Genomic DNA, 15978 nt, shown 5'->3' on the forward strand with positions numbered 1-15978 from the left:
CAGCATTTCTCAAAAACATCTGCTTCCAGCGCTGGGAATTGCCCAATAGTTGCATACAATCTGGATGCTTACCAAATCTCAGAAAGCTTAACTCATCTTTTATTTAAATATATGTTAAGTATTGGGTTTGGGGGGAAATGCTGGAAGAGGAAGTGAATCTTATTAGTGTATTTAAATATTTTAAATGTTAACATTTCAAAAGTCCTTAAGTTAGAAAGTTATTAAAAATAACTGTAAATCACAATGCTTAAATCATGATACTTCATACCACCATAAATATGAAACACTGTATATAGCTAAAGGAGGTATGATTATAAAATAACAAAACAGAAGAACAGGAGAGATATTGCTTGAACACAAACAATCACACATAGACAGCATCTGTGGGCGCTCGGCAAGGGGTGCTCAGATGTTCTCAACAGCTTTACATGTCAGTAACTAACTGCATCACAAACTCACAAATTATACCTCTGCTGGTCTTCAAAATGATGTCAGCAAACCTGCTCCAGCAGGTATCCCACATATGCCAGGAAGGGCTCCCCTCTTCCATCCTCCCACACATGTAAATAAGACCAAGCATTTAGGGAAGTGTAGGAAGACAGCAGAGCATGAATGATTAAGGCAAAATTAGTCACTGAGCTGGGGTGTGTGAGAAAAGTGAGAACATCAAAAAGCCAAACAATACAGTCTCAAAAAAACAAAGCCAAAAACAAACAAACAAACAACCCCCCCAAAACCGAGGAAATTCAATACTCATTTTAAAAAATGTGCATAGTTTCTATCATGAAGCGATGTCCAACCCTTAAGGGGAAGTGTTGAGGCAGAGAAGGAAGTTATGGGGGAAGGTCCTTGAGACCGGATCTTTGTGTTCTGTCCAACCCTGTGATGTAATGGCCTTGGGGCTTGTCTTTTGTTTCCCGTGTCGTGGTAAAATATCCTGACAAAAGCAACTTAAGGCAGAAAGTTTTGTTTTAGCCCATAGTTCCAGGTTATTATTCATCCACAACAGCAAGAGCTTAAGGGTTCTGGTCACATTATGTCCAGAGTTAGGCAAAAAGAGCAATGAATGCATGCGGAGTGATGCTCAGCTGGCTTTCTTGCCTCAGCCCAGGATTCTCTGCCTAGAGAATGGTGCCCTACTCCATAGCAGGTGGGTCTTCCCACCTGTAATCCTGATACTCACCTCCAGGCATGCCCAAAGGCACTTCTCACAGGAGTGTAGGCTTTTCACATTGACAGCACTGTCGATCGAAGGACAGAAACCACACAGTAGGGTTCACACCCCAGCTCGGTGACTTAGTGTCAGGGTACATCAAGAATGTTGTTGATATATCTGTGTCTCAGTTCCCTCAGCTCTAAGTGTACCACCTGTAGCATCTACTCCAGAAACTTTAGGGTCTCCTAGAAATGCTACTGGAAAAGGCTTGGGAGTCACTAAATTTGATAAAAATCTATCATTTTATAGTTATATTTTATACTTGAATATAAATTTAACTTAAGTGGATTACTTAGGAATCTTTTTAATCCCCAAATCATACATAGAAGTTTCCAGTAAATATGAATTCTAAGAACAGGCACTTCTGTATTAAATAGAGAAACCAGGAGGAGATGAAAGGTTTACTTTAAGCTCATGGTTTCAAGGCTATCGGTCTGTAGTCCTCTGTGATGAGGCAGATGATGGGATCGTACAGGGGGAGCCACTCACCCCAGGGCAAAGAGGTGAATAGGCTCAAATCAATGGCAAATATGAGCAGTTTTTATTTCCTTACACGACATACCATGTTGTTCTTATGCTATCAATGCCTCATTCTCCATGCACGTATTTTTAATAGCCTGTAAATCAAGTTATCACTTGGCCTTGAGCTTCTTGGGCCCATTATATAGTACTTTGAGAGTATTTTCCTTCATTTATATGCAATGATGATGAGCAGGGCTTTTAGCTTCTGAATCTATAGATTATATGACCATCTTCTATATAAAGACACCATTAAGTACTGAACCTCATCTGGTCAAGGTAGACAGGGAAACATCAAAGTCACTGAGAGCTGGCAGCTCTCTAGCCTTGCAAGGTATGTGTTTCCCCTCTCAGAACTTGGTTTTCTGTTTTGAAACAAGAGAAGTTCTATATATTGTTCCTAGAAATTTGGAGCCCAAACGGAACCATGCTGATTTTCATATAGACCTCCCCTCTGCTCTGTTGATGGACCCATCACAGCTCTCAGTCCTGAAGCTCTGCTCACACTCTTCTCTATTTCACCTCTGTCTTTGAATATTAAACTTGTGCCAGTCAACAAAACTTAGGTATCCTATTCTGAGGACGTGATGGCCTGAGGACCTTTAAAGCCTATGAAACTCTTCCTGATTGCTAGCCTGGTGAAAAAAAGGTCCAGGTCTGCAAGGCATATAAGGTGTGCCTGTGAGAGTGTTTCCAGAAATGATTTGATCATAATGGCTCTGACCTAATAGATAATATAATCCTTTGAATTCAAATTTCGAATAGATTATTGAGAGGCAGGGAAACACTGCCAAGAGAAAATGGGTCACTGCCGGTGCATGCGTGGAGCTCTATTGGCTTGGCCTCTTCCGACCACTACTATGCTGCGCTCTTTTCCCTGGGCTGAGTAGTCCCACTATATAACCCAACCATCATTGACCCTGCCTTATCATGGAGGACTATAGACTGGTCGCCATAAATCCATGAGCTAATGTAAACCTTTCATGTCATCCTTTCAAGTCATTTTCAAGTCAGTCATTTTGCCACAGCAACAAGAATGGTTCATAGTGGAAGAGGTACCAGCCACCAGGACAACCAGAAAGAACGAGGCCGCAGGGTCCACTGCAGCTGTTGAAGGGTTAGAGGTGGAGACAGCTTGAGTCCTCAAAGCTCTTCTCTTGTAACAGTGCAGGGGCAACTGGCGAGTTAGGAAAGTCATCACCGCCATACAAGGTTGGACTGTGACCAATTTTATTTTCAACAACATTGTTGGGTACTTTATGGCAATGCAGAGTTCATTCAACACTTGATTTTAGATATTAAAAACAAACTCCCAAGCAATACTTTTATACAGAACATCAGAACATCTACCCAATAACAGTCATATTGAGAGATGATATACTGTAGCCACAAGGCAAGAACAATGAAGCTTATCTCACTGCTCAGGGTTTGCTTTTTTTTTTTTTTAAGATACCGGTTACATGTTGAGCAAACACCTCTTCAGCTAAAGCAATGAACACAAACTTTGGAAACATTCAATTCTGAGTCCCTCATGTGGGCTTTACATCAAAAGGTTTCATATATTTGTTACTGTTTTAGGCACAGCTAAGTAATAACTAATTTTAAAAATTTAGTTTTGGTATATGATTATTAAGGAGTTCTCAACATTACCTATGAAAGCTACTCTATGTAAAACATCATGACTTAACACAGACCGTGCCTCTAATATGCACAATGTAGTTGATTTGTTCTGTCCTAAACATCATGCAATCAAGTGGGATGATGGATGGTCTTCAACAAGGCTCATCTAAGGACTGGTACAGAAGTTAAAAAGGACGTACAGCTTTGACACATCAAGGAGGTAATCGTTTGTGACTATACCGTCTAGATAAAAGACTGCATATCTTCAATTACTTCATTTAACTAAAATGTGGCTTGGAAAACACAGACTGCTACATTATAAAGCATTCTGTTAGCATTGCTGTTCGGTACCTTGTTTTATTTTTGGTATAACTGCATATTGCATTCAGAGTTACAAATTTCCCACAGTGCTTTCTGCCTCATTCAAGTATAATAAAAGTAGAAATCTATAGACGCTCTAAGCCTAAACAAACTGTACATCATACAAAAAAAATTAATTTATAGTGAAAAAGTATTGGCAATGCCCTTTATAAGCCTCAACAAAGACTCATCACAAAGGATGTCAGAATCTACAAATGTGGTTATCACATAAATATACCATTTAGATTCATGTGGTACGAAACAAAGTAGCTGTTAAATGTATACACATAGAACCAGCACTTTATACCACAAACATTTCTGTTAAAGTAACAGTATTGTCAATACTAATAAAGGTACATGATTTTCTTATTGCATATTCATTGTGGCCGAGGCAGTTAGTTAGGATACAATAATGCAATCTCCACAATTATTTTAAATAATAAAAACACTTCTGCTAACAATTACATAGAACATTCCTACCTACAGTTTTAGGCAAATACTGAAAGACATGACCTTAAGGCATCTGCCAGAAAAGCAGACGTGAATATTTATAAACTAAATGATGCAAGAAAAATATTGCACAAAATCCTATATTTTAAAATAAAATGTTTCTGTCTCACTACACATAATTCCCTATTTCACAATCAAATCATACCATCAAATGGCTGTTGCAAAGCCTTTCTCGTCCTTGAAGCCTTAAGACACAGACAGTAATAGGTCTCTGGGCTTGACAGGAAAATTCTCACAGAGAACTGGGTTTCTAAATACCACAACCTACATTAAGAGAAACTTGGGGAGACACTATTAGAGGGTTCATTTTACATTCCTGATTTTCAAATATCTTCTCAGATTCAAGAATCACTGACACCAAACAGTGGAGTTCTCGGGAGAAAATTTACTCATAAAAGTAAAACGTAAAAGATGGACTTGCCCTGAAAATCTGAGTAGAGGATAAATGGCTGTTGACGCTAAGGATGCCATCTACTGTTGGCCAGGGGTCTTTACTTTGTTTAACCAGCACCTGCTTCATGGTCATTCCTGGGTCATATCACTGGAGAGCAGCATAGGCTCCCAATAACAACACTTACAGCTTTAACCAAAAAGAAAAAAAAAAAAAAGGCTGTATCTACAAAATGCTGTCACCAAGATTTCTTTCTTTAATGTAAAATTTGGACTCCCATCCAAATAGGTCCCTGACTATATATACCCGAACTTATTCCTGAACTAGGGTAAGTGGCCATCCATACCACAAAGGGATGTCATGCTGTGTTGTAGATGGTCAAAGCAAGGACTCAGCCAAGCAGTGTCTCCAAATCTGTCCTTTGAAAGGGGATTTTAGCAGCATTCTAGTAACTCACATAATTACTAAAAAAGTTAACAATTCTGTACTTAGAATATACTTCAAATAAAGCAGCTCTTTTTAAAAAGCATCTCTTGGTATTGATTCTTGAGCTAGTACCATCTAAGCAAGTACATCCTTACAGTATTTTATTATTAATAACAATTATTACTTTAACACCTGCAATTCATTTCCCTTTTAATTGTTCCCCAGAGCTGGGTAATTGTTTCCCCCATACCCTTACACCCTTAGTTATTACACCTTGCTCCTGATGGGTAAAAAAAGTCAATAAACATTGTCTCAATGAAGGAGTCATTAATTCTGATTGGAAAAGTAACCATTCTATAATCTGATAGGCTAAATAAGTAAATCACCAATATATGCCACTTAGCAACATCATTAACAAAATTGCAGCTCTGACATTTGTCCCTCTATCTTTAGCGCCCTGAACCACATGGATGCAAAACCTGAGTGAGACTAGAGACAATCTCGCTCAGGCGTGGGTTAGCGGCATAGAAAACACAAGACACTGAAGCCAGAGCTGTGAGTTATTCAAGTCTCATAGACAAGAAGCAGCTTCTTTAAAATATTTATTTGGATCTCCAGTTTGTTGGTGCTCGGCATTTAAAATGACAATGCCAGCAGAAAAGTTTATTTTGAATAGCAGGGAACTAATAAATATTTGGTTTGGTTTGGGTAAAGCAAAAAAACAAAAACAAAAACAAAAAAAAACTCCTTTTGTTTATTTCAGAACTCATCCTATCATCTTCCTTTCTACTCTTTCCATCAGAATACTGGGAAGCCACATTTAAAAGCCAACTTCAAACATTCAAGGTTTTAATGGCGTAAAGCCCCACCACTTGCTTCCAGTTCTCTGGACATTTTTCAAGAATAATGTATTCAACTTTGTTTTTTCTTTTTAACATAGAGTGGCTGTTTTTGCTTGTTAAAGTAAGGCACAGAGCACGTAAGTGGCTTAAGACATTATTTGTGAGTGGATAAATGTTTTCACTTAGTCCAGTGTTACAGTGGAGCATGTCACAAGTTGACTAAAATAGACAACTGTGAATCTGTGGCCATGGGTTTATCAGGAAGCAGACTGGAAGCCAGTGTTCTATGCTGCATTCAGGATGCTCTCATTCTTTTAATTCTTTAGACAATGAATTCTGAAGTGAAAGCAGAAACCTCACTTGAGAATTCGCATTAGAGGCTCTACATTCTGTCCAGGAATCATGTGGGAATGCTTGCTCAGCAGTGTAACCACCACACTGACTTTTCCTCGTCCCACTAAAATCAGCTCTTCTGATACATGGCTTTCCTGTTTTTATTTCAGTAAACTGAGATTGATGAAGGACACACAGACAGGTAAAATCTCATAACCTTCAATATTATTATTGTGTAAAAATAAGGATTAAATATACCTTTCTATAAAGAGCTCATTCTCCTAAGGACAAGCTCTGTCTTCCAATACAAATAAGGGAATAATTACCTCAAGTTAAACTACCTATTTATATTTTGGAGTGCAGTTTTAAAAAAATGAACTGCATAAATATTTTGAGCACTATGCTAAACAAATCTCCTAAAATTCTAGGTAAAATTATATGGCCTTATTGGGGTTCTTAAATGGTTTTACAAACATTTTGTTGTTGTTGTTTAAAAAAGCCAATTTTTGAAGAGCAGTTATAATGTCTGGGGATGTATAGAACAGAGACACAGAGAGTACAAATAAACTATCTTCATAACTCCAGTCTGAGATGAGTGATGTGCACCTCTTTTCAGATGTGTTCTAGAGCTAAACAGTGACTGTGAGGGAGGCAGGCACCATAAATAATTACAAAGGATTTATTCTGATACTCCTCTGCCCTAAATAATTTTATTGTGCCTGCCTTCCTTGCTTCCCTTCTCTACCCCGCCCTTCCTCCTGCCTGCAATGGAACAGAATGTGTTGGGGAAACAAGTTTATAGTGGAGAAAACCAGTAGGTGTTCAAAATCAACACAACATGGAGCATGCCCATAGCACACCCTTAAGACACTGAAAATGGCATTCTACCTCTGTGATCTTCTCCCTCAAACCTATAACCCCGTGTAATAATGAGGAAAGTGCCAGGCAAATTCTAGGAGCTGGCTACTCAACATCTGATCAATATTCCTAAAAACTTCAAAGTTATCAAATCCAAGAAAATGAAGTGGAACGTCAGCAGACATGACAACAGAATGTAATCTAGAACCCTGAGGGGATAATGGGACAGAAAGGGGCATCAGGGCAAGGCCGGAGCTCTGAATACCATGCAGGGTATCAACACTGTGGCAAATGCAGCATACTAACATAAAGTACTAACAGTAGCAGAAGCCAGGGCCAGGGACGATGGAACTCAGTACCACCTTTGCATTTTCTATAAATCTAGAGCATTTAAAACACAAAGATGATTATTTTAAAAAGCAAATACAAGGTAAGGCTATCAGCATCTTTACAGCAAATCCAATATGAGAACAGGACAACTGCCTATCTGGCCTCTGCAGGGCATTCGGCTTCCTTGAAGTGGGCCACAGCCACATGCATGCAGAGACCAAACATTGTCTGACTGGCTTTTTTGTTAAGTAGAAGCTTTTTAACTTCACATTGTAACCCAGCACTTCATGTATTTCACTGAGAGAAAGGTAAATATACACATTTACATTGCTTGGGAAATATGGCTGTATATCTTTATAAAAAGCAAATTAGTTCCACTAGCGCACTTTTAAACTTGAAAAAATGGTGAGCTTAATTCATGATAGATAAAGGCATTATTGCTCTGCAGGACAAGACAACTCCTCTCTCAAGCTTCATGAGTAGCATTACACATTGTCTGTATGCTTAACATAACTGGAAGATTAAGGCAATTAGTGGGTTAACAGTTTCATCTGTTTCAGGCTATTTTTGATCAGTTTTTGACATCTTGATCAGTTCATGCTCAACCTGATTAGTACAGCAACTATTGGTTATAGGTAGGGGTTACATATGCACACTTAGTTTAAATAAAATGAATGGCATTAAGCACCAAATACTGGGGAAGCTTATGTTCAAAATACACTTTCTGCCTATATACAGATTAGTACCTGATTTAACAGTAGATTCATTTTACGCTGGAAAGCCAGTGGATACTACAGATCCATGAGATGGACAGAGAGGGAAACGTTCCAAAGGAAACAATTAAATAGTAGCAAGAGCTGTCATTCCTATCGGTGATTCCGTTTACTGTACACATCACAGAGGATAACTCCACATGTCTCTGGAGAAGCCAAGAGGTAAGTGACTGACCCTTTACTGGTACCTTAAGTTTGGTTTTCACTTCTGCTTTCTTCTGAAATGGTTAAACCTTGCTGGAAATCACATGACATGTGACACAATGACACTACTTCTTGGAGGAGTCCAACATCTTCTGAAGGCTCCTTCTCTTCTTTCTGGGCTTTCTCCCAGGGAACAAAAGTAGACTGGCGGCTGCCAGGGTCAGGTACCCGCAGATCCTCTGAAGAAGCCTGATTTAGTGTTGCCTTCCCTTCATGTTTTCCTGGATCCCCTTGGGAAGCTTCAGGGGAAGCTGGCTGGAAACTCAATCTTGAAGTAGAAGCGGGCTTTCCCACCACAGTGGGGCCACTCATACTGTCAGCACAGAAGGGCTTGTCACTATTCTCCTCTCTCAGGATAAACAGAGAATCTGTCAATCCACTGGAGGAACCGCGCTTCCTGGGGGATGGAGGGAGGTGCTTGCCATGGAGGGCGCTGTCATCCTGCCCCAGATTCCACTCTCCCTGGTCACCAGACACACACAGCACAGCCAGGTTGTTCTCGCTGGGAGCGTTGGACTTGTTCTGCGAAGGGAAGTAACAACTTCAAAATGCTTGCGATGCACTTACAGTGGCTCGTGAGTAACCTGATTCTGCTCTGAAAGCAAGGTTTCTGTCTCAGCAGGAACTGGGTGAGCACTGACTGGGCTGGCAATTCCAGGCAGCTCCAAGAATAAGAAAGGAGAGGTGGCGGGTGGGGGCTCTGATTTTCCATGTGTTTGGATGTCACCTGTCACACTGAAATGCTACACAGAATTCACTCAAAACTTTAGGTTCTCTGCAGTCAGAATGGGGTCCCAACTGCATCCAATTCCACCTCATGTATTTTTTTTTTTTTTACTGTTAAAGTACCTAATTGAATACATTTAAGACTGTTTACTTTTAAAGCAAATAAAGAAAAAAAGAAAACAAGATCTTAGCAGACAATTCATTACAATTTTTTTTTTAAGTTCAGGAATTCTTGTCAAAAGTAGGAGAATCACATAAAGAACTATTCACAAGGCCGAGTACTAACTTAGTTGTCAATATGGCTAGAGGAGGACATAAGCTGGCAGCAATCACTGGAACAGTGGGTGAATTCAGGGCCCTGAATACTGTGGCAATTTCAGTAGCAGAAATAACTCATATGGATTATTTTATTAATCATAGTTTGAAATTTTTGTACACCTAGAGGTAAAATGCTTCTGTAAGCTAAGTTTATCTGATCTGGTGACCACAGCAAGGGCAACAGTGTTTTCATTTAACTCTGTAAGTTGAACTCAACTAACCGTTGGTTTGTAATCAATGTCATCCATGGATCTGAAGAAGTCCAGGCTTTTTGCAGCTGCCAGCTTTCCTTGGTCGGAGCTGTGCGTGCTCAGCGTGTCCAGGATCTCACCCAGCAAGTCCATCTCACCTGAGTAAGGAGCCTTCACCCTTGCCTCACCAGAGTCGTCACTTTCGTAGAAATAAGCAGGTGTTTCTTCACTGTCTTCGGAAGAAACCCTGCAAGAAGGCACAGCGCAGTAGTCAGCATTTATGCACAGGCTGGGTCTGAACAACTCACTGACATCAGTCAATGTTTCAGCAGAACCACAAGTCAGAACTGAAGGTGAGGGTGGAGGGAGCCTCTAATCCTAGTACTCTGGAGGCTGAGGCAGAGGATTGCAGGTGTGAGGCTAGTCTAGGCTACAGAAAGAAAACAAGAAAAGAATGGGGTAGGAGAAAAGGAAAAGGAGTAAGGAGCAAAGGGGAAAGTAGAGGGAAGAAAAAAGGAAAGGAAAGGGAAAGGGAAAGGGAAGAAAAAAGAAAAGGAAAGGAAAAGGGAGAAAGGGAAAGGGAAAGGGAAGAAAAAAGAAAAGGAAAGGGAAAGGGAAGGGAAGGGAAGGGAAGGAAAAGAAAGGAAAGGAAAGGAAAGGAAAGAAGGAAAGGAAAAAGGAAAGGAAAGGATAGGAAAGGAAAAAGGAAAAAGGAAAGGAGAGAGGAACAGTGGACAAGGAGGAAAAGAAGATAAAAAGAGTAAAGAAAGAAAAGAAAAGCAGGAAGAGAGGTTTAAGGGGCAGGGAGGAACAAAGAACAGAAATAAAACTGAGTCTGTCAGTCTCTACAGTTATGTGTGTATGTAACAATTCCGCTTAAACACATGCCTCATTAATCCCAAGCTGGACTTTCCATCAGTTCATTCTATAGGATTTGAGAATTTCCTAGAAATATTAAACACTTACAAAGTTTGAAACATTCCAAGTTTTACTTTTCATATTGTATATGGTTTTCCTTTTCTTATTTGTTTTAGAGAAGGATAAATATTCTCTTGTGTATATAGATTTATTTCATATGCAGAATGTCCATTTTATTACTATGTACCTTAAAATTGCTAAAACTGAAGTTCACATAATTGTCTGTACTTTGTATTAAGTAACACAGTTCCACATTTCCCTCACATGAGGGTTCGCTCTCTTTAAGCTCAGTTTGCTTCAAAATGAGTGTTATAACTGTCCCTACTTCACCTGTTCCTTTCAGTGTGGGGTAAGATCATCACCAAATGCTCGTCTGTGTCACACTTTGGACACCTCTAGATGACTCCACTTCCCAAGAACAGACATTTCAAGTCTGTCTTGCCTCGCAGCATTGCAAAAAGCACCATTTCTATTCATTGATGAACACTGTGAGCACGCAAAACCCAAAATTTAGTAGTGTCTAAACTCCTGCGCCACTGGACAGGGCCCTGCAGTGCCGCCTGCCAGGGAGCCGTGGCATAATCAGGCATCACAGTGCTGGACTCACCTGCTTGCTCGCTCAATGTCGTCATCATACAGGGCACCATCTAGGCTCTTATGAGGCCGTTTCAAGTGTTCCTGCAGAGAGAAATCGACAATAAATTGAGCTACTGAGTTGAAATATGTATTTCATAATTCTAAAGAAAATGATTTCTGTAAGAAATACTTATAAAAGAAATACACTTTTAAAACTTTTTAATGTCATCCTCTAACCTGACAAATTAGAACAAGAAGAAACAGAAGCAAAGCAGCATTAAATTTTTTTTCAACACTTCTTAGCTCCTCACTTAATAAATAGAAATAGACACACATGTGGATAGTCACACCATACATGAACAATGCAACTATCCAGTAATTTTAAGAGTTGCCAGTTTTATGGGCAACCTTTGGGCAGAGTGCAGGGAATCTTAGGAAAGAAGTGGGAAACAGTAAGATCTGGAGAGGACAGGAACTCCACAAGGAGAGCAACAGAACCAAAAAATCTGAGCACAAAGGTCTTTCCTGAGACTGCTATTCCAACCAAGGACTATGCATGGAGATAACCTAAGACCCCTGCACAGATGTAGCCCATGGCAGTTCAGTATCCAAGTGGGTTCCATTGTAATAGGAACAGGGACTGTCTCTGACATGAACTGATTGGCCTGCTCTTTAATTACCTCCCCCTGAGGGGGAAGCAGCATTACCAGGCCACAGAAGAAGACAGTGCAGCCACTCCTGATGAGATCTAATTGACTAGGATCAGAAGGAAGGAAAAGAAGTCCTTCCCTATCAGTGGACTTGGGGAGGGGCATGCATGCAGAGGGTGGAGGAAGGGAGGGATTGGGATGGGAGGAGAAAGAGAACCACAGGGGGGATACAAAGTGAAGAAAGTGTAATTAATGAAGAAAAAAAAAAGAGTTGCCAGTTTTATTACAATATCACATCCCCCAGGAGTCCTAAGTGTTTTTGAGAGACCTTTCAATTTTTTTTTTTTTTTTTTTAATGCTGCAAACATCAGCTCTAGTTTTGTAGTGGTATCGGAATGTTGAAGCCCAAATTCCGGCATCTGTAACATGTGGTTAGATGCTGTCAGTGCTGGAGCTGAGGAAACGAGCTGTCTTGCCAGCCCTAGGTATGTATTTTTAACAAATACTTTTTTTAAAGATTTATTTTATCTTATGTGTATGAGTGTATGCGTGTGTGTATGTGTGTGTGTGTATGTATGTATGTATGTATGTATGTATGTATGTATGTATGTATGTATGTGTGTATGTGTGTATGTATGTATGTATGCTTGTGTACCACTTGTGCCTGATGCCTGCAGAGGGCAGAGGAGGGGCCAGATCCCTGGAGCTGGAGTTACAGACTGTTGTGAGCCTCCATTAAGTTTCGGGAACCCTGACCCAGGTCCTCCATGAAGTGCTTTTACCTGCTGAACCACATTTCCAGCTCCAAGATTTCTTTTTAATACAACCTAAAAATTGCAATATGTCCAAACTGACAATTATCCTTAATCTTTGCCATCATGCAGATGATATCCACAGCCCCCTATTTTATTTCATGGATCAGAATTACAAAAGTCAGTACTGGTTGCTGCTGTCCTATCTTCTGGAGGGCTCTCCGTTTCCCTCACCTTCTTTTGTACCAGGTGTCACAACATGCTACTCCATCCTCACTTCCTGAAAACCGTCAGCTCATGTGGTGGCTTACATTCTGGCAAGCTGACTGGTGCTTGCTTTAGGCAAGCATAAGCCATGGTAGTGATGTGCATTTTTATGGTGCATTAGTAGGCATGTAATGTTCAATTGTGCTAACACTAAGCATGGCTTTGGGTGTGGCTAGCCTGGTCACTGTTTCAAATTACCTTCTCAATGTTTTACTTCATAGTTCCATTCACCTATCATAACCACTGGCAGGTCCATTTTTCGTTAAGGGTTGTATAACTATTATTTTATAGAGGATTTTTGTTAGCATTTCATAAAGAATTTTACTATTTAGCAATTTTCACCAAAATACAATGTAGACTGAAAAAAAGCAGAGAAGTTGCTGATTGGCTCTTTTATCTCCAAGAGTAATCAGCCAGTGCCCCACTGGTCTCTAACGTGATAACAATGTGAGGCTATTTTTAATATTGTTGCGGCTTGTGTGAATTTGGTACATTTCAACTCAACATGGTTATTATTGGTGTTCAAAATACCCTGTCTTTGAATTTTGACTTAAAAAATTCTTATCTTCAAAATACACATCTTAAGATAGTCACAGGCTAAAAGATACACTGTTAGGTTTCCCCTTGAAAATAATCCAGTACAGGTGACTGGCCTTGAGCTCATCTCTGCTGAAGATAGATCAAGACTCTTGAGGTTTCTACATGTTCTTTTCATTATTATACACGTTGAATGTTTCAGAATCACACTGTGCACTTTTTAAACCATCTGCCTTTCAACCCTTTGAAGCTGTTCCATGTCTTCTCTGACATGACCTCAGAAAAGAAGTTTGGCTTTTCCAAGTGGACAACAGCATTCAGAGGTTGAATCCTGGTGTCTCAATGCTCAAAACTGTGCATCATTCTTCTGGGCAGTGAACAGAAACCTTGAATTTGGAAGCCTCTGCCACATCCCCTAAAGGAGGAACTTCCTGTCTTCCTTTTAATCCCCATCCCACAGCTGTCTCCATTTGTTGCACTACAGAGTAAGTCAGTCTCTGGGACCTCTAGAGCTGACTCCACCTGCTCACTCCTTGGTGTCAGTGCTCCTAAGAGTTAGCATTGAGGGACACATACACGGAATAAGCACCTGTGACCTGTGACTAAAATGTGACAAGTTCCCCATGAGTCTGATGACTAGAAAGCACTGAGGTCCTAAACCCATGTCAGTTCACCACATACCCTGAAGCATCTTCAGCTGGACAAAGTTCTCAGAATAATCTAGGAACAAAACCATCACTCACAACATTAGCATTCCTCTGTGATTCTGCTTCAAGCTCTTGACTGAGCTCATGCCTCAGCTTCCCCCATGGTGGACTGTTACCTGTAAGTGGAAACAAACTCTCTGCTCCTAAAGTTGCTTTTGGTTTATCTCAACAACTGAAATCAAACTAGAATGCTTAATTAGCTAAATAAAATTTGTTGTGATCTCACTGTTTAATACAGGCTTATTCTTTGGAGCATGCATTTGATGTTTCTTCAACAAATGAACACTTGCGTATATAGCAGGTAGGTTCTTGTCTTGCTCAGGGTTTCTATTGCTGTGATGAAACATCATGATCAAAGCAACTAGAGGAGGAAAGGGTTTATTTGGCTCATACTTCCAGATCCCTGTTCATCATTAACAAAGCCAGGACAGGAACTAAAACAGGGCAGTAACCTGGATGCTGGAGTTGATACAGAAACCACAGAGGAGTGCTGCTTACTGATTTGCTCCCCATGGCTTGCTCAGCCTGCTTTCTTATAGAACCCAGGACCACCAACCCAGGTATGACTCCACCCACAATGGGCTGGGTCCTCCCCCACCAATCATTAATTAAGAAAATGCCTTAAAGGCTTGCCTACAGCCAGATCTTATGGAGTCATTTTCTTACTTGAGGTTCTTTCCTACCAGATGAGTTTAGTTTGTGTCATGCTGACATGACAGCAAACTAACTGAGTACTTAACTGGCTGACATCAGCTTCTTCAGTGTTCCTAAAGCACAGAGGGGCATTATGTCCATTCATTCCCTCGATGAAGATTAAAGAAATATTTTTTTTTCTGTGCCTTGTTATGCTAGGGCATAACTAGGTCCAAGAATAGGGCTCTGTGTCCTTGTAAATAAACTAAATATTTGTCTAGTAAATAAAACTAAACAAACTAGTAATCATTTGTACCAATAAGCATAAAAGGTATGGCTGAAATTAGCTTCTATTAAGCTGTCATTGCCATGAAAGTACTTATTAAGCACCTGACCTAATAATCTGAGAGTCCAAAGGAACTCTTTTTGCTGGGCTCTAAAAGGTCACAGGTATTAAGTAGATATGAGAGTAGATATGAGAAGAGGTAAAGACACATACAAAGCCCGTCTGTTGGACAATCAGATGTGAGAATGTGCGTCATAACTTTTGGTTTGCTAACATGAGAACTTGTATTCTCGTGGTGCTTTCTGGGGCCATTAAAACTTGCAGTTATTCTTCTGATCACTAGGTGGCATACAATTTCTAAAAAGTTAGTTGGATAGGTGTAATTGTAGAGGCGCCATAGATTTAGCAGGAAAATGTGGGAGATGAGAGCATGGGCGAGGGTGGCAAGAAGAACCAATGCTGTATTTACAGTCCCAGATAATGTCCAGAAACAGAAAGCCATTGACTCAACTATTTTCTCAGAACTTACTAAAAGCTGGTACTACACACTGGATCTTCAAGTTAAGGTAGTAACTACATCTGTTTTCCTTCAGTTCTTAGAATTTCTTCATTCCATAGACATGCAGTAAGCATGACTATGTGCATTTCACTGCTTCCATGGCACATATACGATAATGAAAAATATTGCCCTTCATGAGGAATACTGCAAATACACTAGTCTTTTCAGAGTCACATACAGGGGGAACTACCATCTCTCCAAAGACCCAGGTATTACACAGGAAAGGTGTACCTTGGGAATAAAAACAGTGGCTGGATGGCTTGCTGGTTAAGAAAATGTCATGTTCTTGCAGAGGCTTTGAGTTCAGTTCTCAGTACCCATGTTGGGTAGCTCACAACTGCCTGTAATTCTAGAAGCAACTGGTACTTCTGGCATCCTTTACATAACCCCCAACCCTCCCTATACACACACAGGCAGATGCACATATATACATGATTAAAAGAAAAATAAACATTTAGAAAAGAATATAAGGCAGA

At 40.1% G+C, this 15978-nt stretch overlaps 1 protein-coding gene across 3 annotated transcripts in view; it reads right to left on the reverse strand.

Moving 5' to 3' along the window:
- Nucleotides 1–2943: 2943 nt before the first annotated feature.
- The window catches only part of Dennd1b (DENN domain containing 1B), a 227737-nt gene continuing 214702 nt past the window's right edge, over nt 2944–15978 (reverse strand). For all 3 annotated transcript variants that reach the window (XM_055624574.1, XM_055624573.1, XM_055624576.1), the window contains 3 exons: nt 11143–11213; nt 9648–9864; nt 2944–8904 (listed from right to left, as the gene is read on the reverse strand). In XM_055624574.1, the coding sequence (XP_055480549.1) occupies nt 8368–8904; nt 9648–9864; nt 11143–11213 (825 nt within the window). In that variant the 3' untranslated portion in view covers nt 2944–8367. The remainder of the gene's footprint in view (nt 8905–9647; nt 9865–11142; nt 11214–15978) is intronic.

Source organism: Psammomys obesus, unplaced genomic scaffold (assembly GCF_907164565.1).
Source record: "Psammomys obesus unplaced genomic scaffold, mPsaObe1.curated_primary_1811, whole genome shotgun sequence".
Taxonomy (NCBI): domain Eukaryota; kingdom Metazoa; phylum Chordata; class Mammalia; order Rodentia; family Muridae; genus Psammomys; species Psammomys obesus.